This window comes from Sitophilus oryzae, unplaced genomic scaffold, assembly GCF_002938485.1.
Source record: "Sitophilus oryzae breed Bouriz unplaced genomic scaffold, Soryzae_2.0 scaffold_1396_pilon_pilon, whole genome shotgun sequence".
Classification (NCBI taxonomy): Eukaryota; Metazoa; Arthropoda; class Insecta; order Coleoptera; family Curculionidae; genus Sitophilus; species Sitophilus oryzae.
Window position 1 is genome coordinate 13,710,427 of NW_022146055.1, and position 15,732 is coordinate 13,726,158.

General features: G+C 31.2%; 1 protein-coding gene across 2 annotated transcripts in view; it reads right to left on the reverse strand.

Moving 5' to 3' along the window:
* The window catches only part of LOC115876067 (UNC93-like protein), a 183,619-nt gene that overhangs the window by 34,249 nt on the left and 133,638 nt on the right, over positions 1–15,732 (reverse strand). For both annotated transcript variants that reach the window (XM_030891751.1, XM_030891750.1), the window contains exon 2: positions 3,236–3,422. In XM_030891751.1, the coding sequence (XP_030747611.1) occupies positions 3,236–3,293 (58 nt within the window). In that variant the 5' untranslated portion in view covers positions 3,294–3,422. The remainder of the gene's footprint in view (positions 1–3,235; positions 3,423–15,732) is intronic.

Genomic DNA, 15,732 nt, shown 5'->3' on the forward strand with positions numbered 1-15,732 from the left:
ACTGTCACACTTTACATCACACACACATACACTATGGACTTGTAACCTGGGCACCTTCGAAGGAACAAGACAACCTACGACTCGAACAGATAATTAAAAACTGAGGAACAGGGAAATAGCTTATTCGGTATCGAAGAAGCGCGTATGACGTATGATTAGTAATGAGCGAAAATACTCTAAACTGGGTGATTTCACTCAAATTTTTATTGTGTAAAACTATAACATGAGTTTTAAGTGAATTTTTCTATTCCATTACTCAAAGATAGGGGTTATAACTCGAACATGAGCTTATTCAATAGCTATTGATTAAATAGAGATCATATTTGAGTAAAATGATGAATTTACTCTATTTTAGATAAAAATGTACTCAATTATTTCACTCAAAAAATTCACTCCCTGAGAAATATGTGTTCACTCAGGCTGATTTTTTACAGTGTATCGATACCCATACCGACATTAGATTATAATCATAATACCTTAACTTCACAATCTGCATTAACCTTCTTTCCTTAATTTTTGATTATTAAATTTTAAAATTAATCATAGAATTTGTATTCTTACTGATTGAACACTCAAAAAAATATTTTTGTTTTCTATTGCATTCGAAAATAACCATTAGAAAAGTTATAACAAAAAAAGTTATTTTTGATTTTGAAAAGTTATTTTTGATTTTGATTCAAACAGTTCTTCCAGTGACGAAGAATTTTTAGTGAAGTGTACAGGTGCTGCTATTGTATTAGACTGCTATTGTATTAGAAAGTGTAATAAAAGAAGATTTTGGGTACATATATACATATATATATATATATATATATATATATATATATATATATATATATATATATATATATATATATATATATATATATATATATATATAAACGGGATTTGGTTTAAGTATTTAATACTCATTTCCAACTACAGCCTATTGCTGCCTTCCTGTACCCTACGCCACACATCTCGATTTAGAGCGTCATCAGCTTCTAGGTTACAAGCTTCCATTGCTTCCGTAACCGTTCCGTTCCAGGATTTTCTAGGTCTACCTCTCTTTCTTCTGCCCTGGGGAGCCCATTGAAAAACTCTTTTTGGCCACCTGTTCTCCGGCATACGCAGAACGTGTCCAAACCATTTTAAGCTGGATTTTTCGATTCGATCCAGTACTGTCTCCTCCGATGCATTCATGATACGCCTGACCTCGATGTTTGTCTTTTTTTCCATTGGCTTGATATACCTGCGCTTCTTCTAAGGTAGTCCATTTCAACAACTTCGATTTTGCGTTTCGCGTCTGCACTCAGAGTCCATAGCTCTGAACCATAGCAAAGAACTGACTCCACCAATGTTCTTCCAAGTCTCTTTTTAGTTGTTGCAGATAAGTTTCGGTCCCACCAGAGGCTGTTAAGACATCCAATAACTTGTTTGCTCTTCTGAATTCGGGTTTGTATTTCTTCTTTGCCCAAACCCTCGTTGTTGATAGTAGCACCCAGGTATTTAAATTTGTCTACTTGTTGAATCTGGACGTTATCATTAATGAAGACTTCAAAACAAGCGTTGGAATTGACAGCTAAGTATTCGGTCTTCTTTAGACTAACCTGAAGTCCCCATTTGTTGTATTCTTGATGTAAAGCCATTTTGGGTACATAAAATAAACAAAAAACGCAATAAATATGGTGCCTTTCATACAGATCCTAATCGGTATCATATGTACTTTTGTATGGACAGAGAACAATTTGAATATTTACATAATCTTGTGGAATGTAAAATTAAAAAAAAAGGACACTAGATTTAGAAAATGTATTTGAAGAAGGGGACTAGAGAAGCAAGCGGGGAACAACACGCAGTAACACACTTCGGTGAGATCTGGGACCGACGAATCGACCATCACACGTGTCATAGCGTTTTATAGCATCAGATGGCGTGGCGTGTTGCCTAGTGTGTACGCATTACATGTAATTAAATGGAAAAACATACGCACTGATCTTCATGACGTGGGTAGCATGGAATCGCATGGCGTAGCGTGTTGGCTAATAGGGTCCGGGCATAATTATTGTGATCCTTTGACTCGGGCTATATTTACCGACAGCAAGTAGGGACGCGACGAGTAACCAAGGAAACCGTTCTCACGACATGGCGATTATATTCCCATAACAAATGTTTGTCAAGGACACGAATCGTGAGAATGCGCCTTAATATCAAAACCGATTAGCATCAGAATGGTTACTCTGCCAAATCCCTCGACAATCCGTTTGCAAACCTGACTTGTTGGTGCGCCAGCCTGAGGAAGATGCTCTCTCTCTCTCTCTCTCTCTCTCTCTCTCTCTCTCTCTCTCTCTCTCTCTCTCTCTCTCTCTCTCTCTCTCTCTCCCCCCCTCTCTCCCTCTCTCCCTCTCTCCCTCTCTCCCTCTCTCCCTCTCTCCTCTCTCCCTCTCTCTCTCTCTCTCTCCCTCTCTCCCCCCTCTCTCTCTCTCTCTCTCTCTCTCTCTCTCTCTCTATCTATCTCTCTATCTCTCTATCTCTCTCTCTCTCTCTCTCTCTCTTGACCATATGTGAACGGAATATCGGAGATCAGGCGAATATCCAAGCAGTAAACAAATAAAATTGTTTTTAAGTCTGGAACTACTCGAAGAAGTGCCCTAACAAAAACAAAACCGGAATCATCAAAACAAGAGAAAGAGTGCATCTACCAGGTACCTTGCGAGTGCGGTGAGTGGTATATTGGCGAGACAAAACGTCCTCTACATGTACGACTTGACAAACATAAAAAATATACGCAAAAAGGTGAAACAATAAAATCGGCATTGCACAATAAAATGCGCATTGTTCACACTTGATAACAGTCAGTAATATTTCTGACCGAAACGTTGTGGAAGCAAAATAAATAAAGACAATGGAAGTCCGAAATTCTTTCAGTTTCAATGCTGAATCATTGTCAAGCACATTCAAAATAACACCGGAAATATTACTGTAAAATCTGTTTGCGGACCGAAATATAAAGTATGATGTAAAGATGCTAAAATAACCAATTATTTAAATCGGATTTCAGCTTTTGGCAGGTAATCGTGAATGTATTTTTCGTGAATGGTAAGTAATAAATAATTAAGAAATTAAAATTCAATGAGTTGTGTATTCAATGGAACGTTTTCTTAATATTATTTTTTCGTTGCCTTAAATAATATATGTCTAAAAAATTATCTTTTATTAACTAATCTATAGACTATAATCTAATTTAGTGTCTTACTTGATTCTCCAGTATCTTCATTTTTTCCCAACTCGTGCAAGTTTGGTAAACTGCCCATTTTTCGGAACTAGTCCACCATCAAGTCGTTACATTGTTTCTCTATTTAGCATTCTTACAACTGCTTTAGCACTGGCTTGCGTTTTCTGCTGCTTATTGAGTATTTCAAAAGGTAGTGTTGTCTATCCATCTGTAACAAAGTGTACAAAAATTATTATATAATCACTGTTACCTACTACCTATAAGAATTTGTATTAACTATTGTATTCTATTGTACAGGGTGTTTCAAAAAACATGTGCCATCTCTCGTGGGGGGATTCCTCACGTAAAAATAAGATTTATTTTTCATATCAACGTAGGTCCGATTCTGTTTTGTTTCGTAGCTACAGCGTGATAAAATCTTAATATTTTTTCGATTTCTTATAATTTTTCTTCAAGTACTTTTAGTGATTTGGTTTGGTTTGATGGTAAAAGTTGCTATAAGTGCTACATATTTTAATGCTGAAAAGTGTCAATAAATTCATCAGGGAGGTACATATGGGTTATCAATAGAATATTAAAAACAAAACATGTGCGCCACTGACCTTTTTCTTTTGATATTACAATTATTGTGAAGCCGTTTAATGCCAATTAAAAGTTATCTGTTGATATTTTCTCGAATTCGACCTCCTTGATGAGATAAACGCAATTTTATTAATCACAATTAATAAAATTAAAATAAAATTAATAAATTATATATTATACCTAATTTATTATAAAATAGTATTACTGTTAGTTATTATTACTACCGTATGATCGAGAAAAAACGGCGTCAACGATGGCTATGAAATGAAGATCGCTGTCATTTTATATGTAAATTTATATGGGAAATGTCATCGATCGTCATTTCCCAGCCAACTGGACGCCTTTTTTTCGATCATACGGTATTAGTCCAACATACAGCAATTTCAAATAAAAAAATAATGGTATTTAAGATAATTACAATAACCCTAATTTTTAAAAGATTTAACATCCTGTAAGTCTAAAACTATGCATTTCCATACCGATGTAAAAAGGAACTTTTTTTCATATTTTTTGATGGGGAATTAATGAGTACTTATTTAAAACTTTCGCAAGTTAATGATATTAAAATTTGTTAAAGATTGCTATTAGACTATATCAAAAATATCAAGAGACAACTTTTAATCGGCATTAAACTGCTTACACTATTTCGTTAACAAGAGAAAAAAAAAGTCAGTGGCGTACATGCTGTTTTTAGAAAAACATTCCAGTGATAACCCATGTGCACGTTTCTAGTGAATGGGTCGATACTTTTTTAGCTTTAAATATATCGCAGTTATAGTAACTTTTACCATCAAAATTTCATTCAAAACGCTAAAAGTACTTGGAAAAAAATTATCATAAATCAAGAAAATATTAAGACTTTTACACACTGTAGCTACGAAACAAAGCAGAAGAATCGGACCTACATATGTTGGTAAGAAAAATTAATCTTATTTTTGCGTGAGAAATCTACCCACGAGAGACGGCACATGTTTTTTGAAAGACCCTGTATATACAACCTAATTTACTACTTATTGTAGAGAGAGATGACGTTGAATTTTTTAAATTTAATAAGTAACAACATATAAATTAATCGTTTATAGTAAAACATTCCCTTAAAATAATGATAAACAGTTTTTTACTTATTTTTTTTAGTTTAATAAAAATATAATTACATTATCAAAAAATATTTATTCATTTACATTACTTCTAAAAAAATCCCAAAAGAAAAAAGCATATTGATTTTCTGTCATCTTGTCATTTTGTGGTTGTTTTTTTTACTTGTAAAGAACTTGAGCTTTTTGGTAATATTTACCCGAAATTGTTGAATATTCAGTTAGAAATGACTGACAGCAATTTAGCTTTCAGAAAATTTAGCCTAATATATTTTTAATACAATATAATCTGAAAATATACATCCCTATATAACGTAAAAAATATCAAAATTTTTCATTATTTTTACTTTTAGTTTTATAATTTTATACAAAAGATCAATGTAATTTATCAAATATATACTAATATATTATGATTAATAATTTTCTAATTAAGATCTCTAACTAAAGGCTGGCCTACTAAATTTCTATATATCACTTCAATTTTATTTAAAATTGACAGTTTTTAGTAAAAGTAAAGATTTCATTCAGTTAACGTCTCCTTTTTGCTGCCAGGGCTCATCTCCGTACAGATTCCGGCTCCGGCTCATCTCCGTACAGATTGCATACAGCCTACTTTGTTCACGCGGAATCCGAACCGCGGCCCTCGGCCATATCATGGTCAATAAATAAATAAATAAACAAATAATTTATAATAAAGCCAAAAATTTCGCTAGCTTTGTCTACGATCAAACCAAATTTATATCGACATGTGACAATTGTCAATACATAATAGGTTTACGAATCCACAAATGTGAATAAGTAACTAAATTAGTGACTATCACGTTTGATGTAATTAGCATTTTAATAGGATAAATCAGAGCATAGTTTGTAACTGAAAATATAGCTACATGAATATCTGGAAATTTAAACTTGTCACAATTTAAAAGGTTATGATTCGCAACCTGAGTTAAAATGCCAGAATAGCTTTTTAGAGTATTTGTCTTGTTTGAAACTATTTTGTTGTATGCTTTTACGTGTTAATAAAAAGTACGTCATAATTTCTTTTAAAATGCCGACTAGATATTAAAACACATCTGTAATTTTAATTAAGAATAACATAATATACAGGGTGTCCCAGAAATAAGTGCAAGTATTTTCAGGGGTGATAGATCTCGATAAAAGAAATATATTTTCTCTTTATCGTTTTTCAAATAAGTCCAAAATAACGGAGTTATTTTACTGTGAAAATTTCCAAAAAAAAATATTTTTTGCTAAAATGTTGAGAACCACTGGATCTTTTTTGGATTTTCTTTCTTGTAAATTTAATCTACTACCTATGTTGCCATATTATCAAGAAATTATGTTTTTTAACTAAAAACCAAAAAAAATCCAAAATTTTTTTTTAAAAATTCCGAATTTATTATACAAGCCCATAAGCGTGTTTCTGGGGTTGAACTATACTCCCAGTTAAAATACTTGCATTTATTTCTGGGATACCCTGTATTGTCTAAATAAAAGTAAATTTAAATATCGATTTTACCTAATATATAAAATCTAGAGAGACCAACGGAAAACATAATTATTTTATATATTCCAAAGAGATTATAATATTATTCTGTAATATACTACTCTATAATTCCCAAATGGCTCATTATATTAAAAGCTGTGCCTAAAATTTTATTTCTAATTAGAAATTATTATGTTAAGCGCATATACGTGTTTATTTTTGTTGGTAAATATTTTTAATACATTTAACAACCTAACTACAAAGATTTACTGAACAAGTTCAAATTATCTAATGAATTTAAAGAAAAATTAGCAATATAATATATAAAAATCCTAACAACAGCCTTTAACCTACAATTAGAAACATGCAATAGGTACTTTCTAATATTGCCATTAAGTGCTATAATAATGGACTATCATGACAACTAGACACATCATGTAATACCTACTTTTAAACATAGCCACTAGGTGCTATATTAAATATTACACTGTATATTAATAAAATTTGAATTTTATGCGAACGAAGGCACGGGAAAAACTGGTCTGCAATAAATTGGATAACCTAAAATGCAATAATCAAAAAATTCATAAAGATGTGAAAAAATATTTGATTTAATCAGTGTCATGGAGTCTCTTCTCGGTGGAATATCTATCTTAGTACATTTATATCATAAGTTAATATGCAGCTTGTGTTTATGTATTTATGTATAATTGTTTGATATGTTTAAATTAAAATAATATTCTGCAAACAGTTATATGTGATGTTCAGTTTAATAGATATGTGGATGTGTACGTGTTTGCGTAATATGCTGGATAAAATACTGCTTAGAGTAAGCATTATCACAAAATATTTATACATTATAACCTAACTGTTGTGATAAACTAAATATTAAAAATATTTCGTAATATAGCGAAAAAAATTGCTATAATTTTTTATTATTTCAGTTTACTAATCTACAATGACAATGAATAAGATTAATTAAAGTATTTTTTTGTCGAAATTTAAAACTGTGGACTTAAACATACAGAATTGGGATTCCGTAGGAGGTGACAACATCGTATTCTCTCCAAGCACTATAAAGAAATTTCCGGAAACTGAACAAGCGGACCTCAAAATTGTTTTTCACTTAAGAAATATAAGATATGAGACAGCCACTAACCTATCCCCGAAATATTTCACGAAATATTTTCAGAAATATTTATATTGTTAACCCCAGATTAACAATAAAAAACAAACAAAATACGATGTTGTCACCTCCTACGGAATCCCAATTCTGTATTCCGTAGGAGGTGACAACATCGTATTCTCTCCAAGCACTATAAAGAAATTTCCGGAAACTGAACAAGCGGACCTCAAAATTGTTTTTCACTTAAGAAATATAAGATATGAGACAGCCACTAACCTATCCCCGAAATATTTCACGAAATATTTTCAGAAATATTTATATTGTTAACCCCAGATTAACAATAAAAAACAAACAAAAACAATCACGGCGCGTCTCGATCAATTTCAGGAAACGTAGAAACTCATTTTTATAACACGGGCTTATATTTATCGTGCTATTTTGTAAAATATTTTGTGAAATAGCACGAGGCAATCAAAGTCAAACATTGTCTGAGCTTTAGAAAAATAAGTAAACATGGAAAAACTGATATGAAAACAGTTTCCGATGGTAAATTAAATTGGCTAATCCTCGAAGTTTACACAAGAATATTTAGTTTTAATCATTGTCTAATATGATTAATTACAATATAGTAAAAAAATAAAACAATGACTAACTAGCGGTCTACCATTTATCGGCTTATAATCCACGGCATTGCGCCTCATGAACAAAATATACACAAAATTATTTAAAAAATCGTCTAATTATTTATTATTTCTAGTAACAGTTAACATTTAAGTAAGTAACATTTAAAATGTAGTCTGTAGCAAAGTTTAGGTTACTAATTTTGTTTTGTTTTTCTAGTTTTAATTGTCTAAATCCCTGCATAATCAATACTAGTTGAATGGATGTATATCAAACCATGAGCTGGGTGCTAATAAAAGTATGGTTTACAGATTTCTCTTAAAAACAATAAAAGAACATTGCTTTTAAATAATGTCCGTGGACCATACTTTTGTTGACATCGAGTCAAATAATAATTTTCCCAAGCGCATATATTGATAATGTTACCAGTATTACTCATCAAGCAATACTACTCTTATATTAATCAATTAAAGTCATAAACAAACATATCATATACAATTTTATATACTAATTCATTATAATAAAATTTGATCATAAAAATATTGTAATTCTATTTTTGCAGTTTAGGTGAAAAGTTTTCTTCCTAAATATCTACTATACATATAATAAACGCGTGTTGAAATATTAATTCTGTCGAATGTGGAATATATATTAATGTAACATAAAACGAGATATAATTAACGAGCTATCATCGTAACAACAGCTATTTTAGAAACGTCTAGGTTTACTTATTTCACTGAGATTTGTGAAAAAAATCCTTTGCCTCCGATACAGATGCCGCCACGTTTTGGAAATAGCAAAACAAAACGAAATTGAACGAGGCGACAAAAGGCGCAAAAAAAATTCTCCCTCGCTCTCCTCACGAGTAGTTTTCAGGCGCTTTTAAGAATCGAAAGTAGTTCGAGGCAAAGCGAAGTGGGTCAAGACAACTGGAAATAAATCGAAATGCGTACAAAGTTGGGCCACGAAATGCAACCTTGACATGTTTCGGGTTGTTTCTGGTATAGTGTGTACGCTGTTTAACGTTCTGTAGTATACAAAACTACTCAAATAAGAATTTGTAATTTTCGAAAAATTATGTACTGAAAAACTAAAGAATCCTGAAAAAACAACTTACAATAAAAATAACAGACCTGTAACTCAAAATGTATTTAAAAATAGTAATTAATTGATGTTACTTAATTTAGATAACCATTAGTGAGTAATTTTTATTAAATTTCATACAGCTTCTTCAATGCTTCTGACACAAATTCAATATTTAGACATTTATACCTGGTAAATATTTTACCCAAAAATAAGTTTCGCAAAAATATATCGCTGTGAAATTCCATTCGACATTCTTGACAACTATTATGATTGACTGACAGGAACAAAAAGCAAAGCAATCGATCAGAACATAAAAGAAAGGAAATAAATCTGTTATGGTATCTACAATATTGAGTGAGGTAGAGGTTAAAGGAAAAAATAATACAAGGTATTTTTTATTATTTTTTCAAAAAAAAGTAACTGTGAGCAGTAAGTAAGTTAGTATTAAAAGACGCGTTAGAATCTAGGCTATTTGGCACATGTGTTTATTTTTTTCAGGCATCAAAGATCGTTCACAATGGTGTTTTTATGAAGGAGGGCCAAGGGGTCTGAGCCCCCAGAGGACTTTATGTAATTCGCAAAGAATTTACTTAGTTTTTTTTTAAATGGAACAATAAATTATAATGCAAGTTAGACGTTCGGAAGATAATAAAATATTTACCTTTTTTTTGTTTAGAATTTCCACAAATTACACTCCTAACACTAGAATAATTATATACTATTTTTTTCGTTTACTCGCCATTTAAACTCGTCTATTTGTATGTATTCGTTATTTACGAGTTCTCCGGCGGTGGCATCACCGGCGGAGAATGCACCAAGCCTATAGGTATTTTTATATTTCATGATCAGTTTTTTCTGTATTGGTCTCCCCCCCACCCCCACAAAAACGTAAATACGCCAGTGATCGTTAAACAGCAGTAAGTATGTGTTCAAAATAAAATTCACACAAAGGGGGAGGCTCATCCTTAAGGATGAAGGAAGTATTGTGATGGGTATTATGACTACCATCATAGGACAGCCATCACAGACAGCCTGTGTTTCCAAACTATCTACATATTTGTTACCTTTCATAGCTGTATAACTTGGGATCCAGAGAATAGGTATTGAATTTCCTGTTTGAAAACCTTTAGCTAATAGGTGTGGTATTTAGATTATTAAAGGATGAGTAGACCACATGTTTTGAATTGAATGTAGAGAACTGAGAGAGTCTGTAATTATGACAAATTAGAGGACGAGTGATTGTCGGTAACAAACCTTTCTGCCTCAGGCATACTAATTAGTTAGCAGATAATATTTAGGATCCATTGATTGATTTAAATTGCCTATATGATTGTCACAAGTAAATGTAGATCATATACCTGAATTGGATTTTAAACCATCAATAAATATATCAGTGGGTAAATGAAATTTGTTGTTTATAATATGATTCAATTTTGAAATAAACCTTGAAATTACTTGTCTTGTTCACGGAGATTTAGATTGATATCAAGTTGAAGTGTTAGGAATTAGGATTTATGGAAATTAATGATTTTATTTAAATAAATAAAATATTTTTATACTCTAAAAAGGTGTTTCTAAAAATTTTATATTTCAAGGAATTAGAAGAAATAATGATGGAATAAGATCGGGAAAGTATACAGGGTCCGGCAATAGTACGCCCGACGTACTATTGAAGCCCGACGTACTATTATCTGTAGCTACTAGAATAAAAAACTTGGGAATTTTGTTTAAGTGCAAACCCTCGTGCAAACCTAAAGTAAGTACCTACTAGGATGTATTTCAGGAAAATATTTTAACTTCTATAGGGTCGCTCAAAAAAGTGTGAGTGGATCGGGATGATTTTTTTAAATGGAACACCCTGTATATTATTGCATTTTTGGCTTTCTTTCCGATCACTTTACATAATCCTAAGACCTGAGTATTTCAATAATTTCAGAGATATTAATAAATAAATAAAAATTATATATTTTTCAGCCTTTCTTAAAAAAAATATTAATAGTGGAGTGCTTTAAGCCCTCATGAGATACAAACCTCGGAATTAATTTACTGTGAACGAATTTTTATAAAACTTTTTGCATTGTATTGTTAATAAGATATATTACAAAGTTTATTTAAATTCGTTGCTTTCACTTTAGTATTTAAATAAACACACACATATACAAATGCATACATACAAGATGGCTCCGTTTTCCGGAAAAGCTCTGTATCAGGATTCCTATTTGAGATTTTCACTCCAAACCTTTTACAAAATATGTGTTTAATGGTAGTTCACATTTCAAAAATATTTTTATCGATATACAGGGTGAGTCAAATATATATCACTTTTTATTCGAGTTTAGTGAATTTGCTATAAAATTCTGGTTCCAAAAATACCTTAATACCATAGAGTATATTAAATGGTCTTTGAATTATGACCACGTCCATGAGGACGTCAATATAGACATCCAGTAACCTTCGTATGAGAACTTCTAATCAGACGATCGACTTATTGCAAGTTCAGCTTTTCAATTTTTAAAAAGGTCCGATTAAATTTATATCTCCGAAACTAAAGTTCTAAAAAAATTCGTAATATATCTATAAATTCATTTACCCACTAGTAGTTATAAAAAGCATTTTTGGTAAACTCTGTGTCTAGTTTTATATAGTTTCTGAAAAATAAAATTAATTTTTTTAAAAAGGTCCGATTAAATTAATATCTCCGAAACTAAAGTTCCAAGAAATGTCGTAATATATCTACAAATTCATTTACCCAGTAGTAGATATAAAAAGCATTTTTGGTAAACTCTGTCTCAAATAGTTTCTGAAAAATTAAATTAATTTTTTTAAAAAGGTCCGATTAAATTAATATCTCCGAAACTAAAGTTCCAAAAAAATTCGTAATATATCTAGAAATTCACTTACCCACTAGTAGTTATAAAAAGCATTTTTGGTAAACTCTCTCTCTAATAGTTTCTTGATAATCAATTGCACTTAAGAACCGGACTACAAGAAGAAGATTAAATGAAACAAATCTTATGTCAAGAAGGCCTGCTTCGGGACCATAACTTACTAGATGTGTTGACTAGGCCCAAAAGCAAAGGCATGGTCTTAATGTAAAAATTAAGAAAAATGTTAGTGTCTTCTTTAAAACCCAATATTTCCAACAAAAATAAAGCTAATGAGATGAACCAAAAAACAAACCATTGAGAAAGGATATATCTAGATGATAAAATAATTTTTAAATTTCTTGCTGTTTTAACATATTTCACAGGGTGTTTCAAACTTTTGTAAAAAATATCAACATTTTGTTTTCCCTCGTAAAATTAACAGATGGGGAGTTTCATTTTTAATTTAGAAGAAGATACTAAGAAGTCAAATAATTTGGCAACATACTGCTTAAAAAATCATCAAAATCAGCCCATTAAAATAAAATATATTAACTTTTAAAATACATCAAACTTTTAAGATGCCCATTTTTCGTGCCGGTGAATGTATTATTTTAAAAACTATACATTTTAGTCATATAATTTTCTAATTAATCAAACCTTAATTTTTTTACTAGAATCCAAAAATCAATTAATATATAGGGTGTTCCATTACAAAAAACATAACTTTGATGTGTAACTTTTTTTGGGAACACCCTGTAGAACTCTACATAATTTTAGAAAATACTTTAAATTGACTTACATAAGCTCAGAAAATTCCACTTCAATATAAACTTTGGTTCTCAGTATTTTAAAATTTTTAACGGTTTCGCAGATATTCACGGTATTATATTTCATATGGCATTTTCCACAGTAAATTTTTATCAAAGCCACACAATGATTTTTCCCTCGTATTTTACCATTGAAAGCGCCATATGAAATAATACTGCGTGTATCTGCAAAACTTAATTATTTTGAAATACTTCAAATACAAAAGATGTTCATTTTTTAACTCTCCATCTAATAAAAAAATAATATACAGGGTGTTCCATTTAAAAAAAAAAACGAAGAAAAAATATTTTATATTTTAGAAAGTTTGGCGTAGAATATTGAACATCCTGTATCATTTACGATTTTACCATATTTATAGTAAACTAAGAACAGACCATCTAAAGTAAATACCTAATACAGTTTTGATTTCAGAACAGTTCTTGTATTTTTAATTTTCATTAAGAAGGGCTGAAAAATATATATTTTTGATTTATTTTTTAATATCTCTGAAACTATCGAAATATATTTACACATATTTTAGGATTATGTAAAGTGATCTGAAGGGAAGCCAAAAATGCAATAATATACAGGGTGTTCTATATAAAAAAATCATCCAGATCCACTCACACTTTTTTGAGCCACCCTATAGAAGTTAAAATATTTTCCTGAAATACATTCTGGTACATACTTCAGGTTTGCACTTAAACAAAATTCTCAAGTTTTTTTTATTCTAGGAGCTACAGATGCCCGACGCACTATTGCCTGTAGATGAATATCTAGATTTTACTAAAAATTGACATAAAACTTCAACGTCAAAAATCAACACTAATATAAAGATTAAAAAAAGAGAGAAATTTTCCAGACACACAAATCTATTTTCAAAAAAAATATTTTTCCTCAAATGTTAAACTACACCACTTAAAAATCATTTTTAATAAATTACAACCTTCTTAAGACCAGCTAAGTAAGACGAGTACCGGCTAAGTAAATGACGTCTAAGGCTTGACCTCGCCAAAATTATTATCGATTGTGCATTATCATTTATTGGTGCAAATATCACAAATAGCTAGCACAAGTCAATATATTTCATATCAATTAAATTTTTAGATACGTAATCGAGGGCGCGATTTTTAAATTCATTATTGCCAACCATGGACATATTCGACGCCTTGCTGACTAACTGGAATTTAAATTTCGCGCTGGGGATTCAGGTGGTAGCTCTGCTGTAAAAATGTCAAGTTGCCCCATTTATTTATTTATTTCCTGATATTGTCATTCGCTTTGACCCTTTAGTTTTGTATTACGAGTTTTTGGTTTAAATAAATAAAGTTGTGATAAGCAGACCTTGCAGCCGAACATTGTTGTTTTTTAGAACGTCTTTCAGTTCGAAGTGTACAAGATAGCTTAATAGCCGTAAAAACTCATCGCAACTTTATTACAATATTTTGAACGGGAAAACGGTAGTAATGGCCCTTTATGTCCCTTAAGTGCTGTTAAGAAGGTGAGTTTTGTAGCTGTAAATAATAACTGTTTATATATTTATAATTTATTTATTTTTATTTCCTCAAATATTTTGATTAAAAGAAAATATATAAAAGTGGGCAACGCTGTGCCGGTCAAGATTAATCGCGTGACTAGAAAGTTATTTGGTATGAACTGTAGGTAAGGTAATGTAAGTTTGCATCTTACCAAGTAAGATGCAAACTGGTAGTAGAAAACAAAATTATTGAGCAGGTATCACAGTTCAGATACCTAGGAATAGATATGTCGCAGTGCCATGATCCAGAGAAAGATCTGAGAAGCCAGATAAACAGAGCAACGGCCATGTCAGGATATCTGAGACAAATAGTGTGGACAAACACCTTCATGCGAACAGACTAGAATAATGACATATGGCATAGAAATCCGAAAGGAAACCAACAAGACCAAAAGCATGTTAAGAATCGCTGAAATGAAGAACCTAAGAACCATAATGGGAAAGACTAAAAGAGACAGAATTAGAAACACAAATATCAGACAACAATGTGGAATACACGACGTAGTGAGATGGGGTAGGCACAGAAAAAGACAAGTTCGCACACGTAAAACGCATGGAAGAAAACAGACTTCCACACATAGCTCTTGAAGGGAAACCTTGGGAGACCTCCAAAAAGATGGAAAGACAGTTGGCAGTCCATCTCCCAAGAACTCCTACAGAGGCAACCTTAAAATTATTAACAGATCGAAAGATCTCAAATAAGTAAAAGAAGAAGAAGAACTGTATAGGTAGTAGTATAGGTAGTGGTCTATAAATAAAGTTTAATAACTAAAAAATAATTGCTAAGAAGAAGATGGACATTTAAATGAAAATTATTTAAAAGAGGATTAAAGTTTGTAGTTTTTAATCTTCCACATGAAATTGTTCAGAAACTTTTTTATTTCCTGGATAGTATTAGAGTTGTCGTCCACAATCAGCGATATCAAAAAAAGTTTGAAATTACTTTTCAACTCCTACGGCCAATTTTGAACGGATTATCGAAAACATCAAGTGCGAGAAAAACTTTTAGGAAACTTTTCTAGTACTCTATAGTTTAATTCGCGAATTAAACTATAAATTCGCTCATATACAGTGCCAAAGAAACTCAATGCCAGATAAAAGCAAGTACCTATTATTTATTTATTTCCCTATTTTATATACAGGGTGGTCCGAACTGTATTCCGGAAACTTCGGCAGCATATTCTGCAGATAAAAATAAGTTAAAAAGTTCGTATAAATGTATGTTCTAAAATGCTTAGTTTCGGAGATACAGGGTGTAGAATTTTTTTTTATTTTAATTTTTTCCAAATAATTTATGAAGTAACGTCAATAT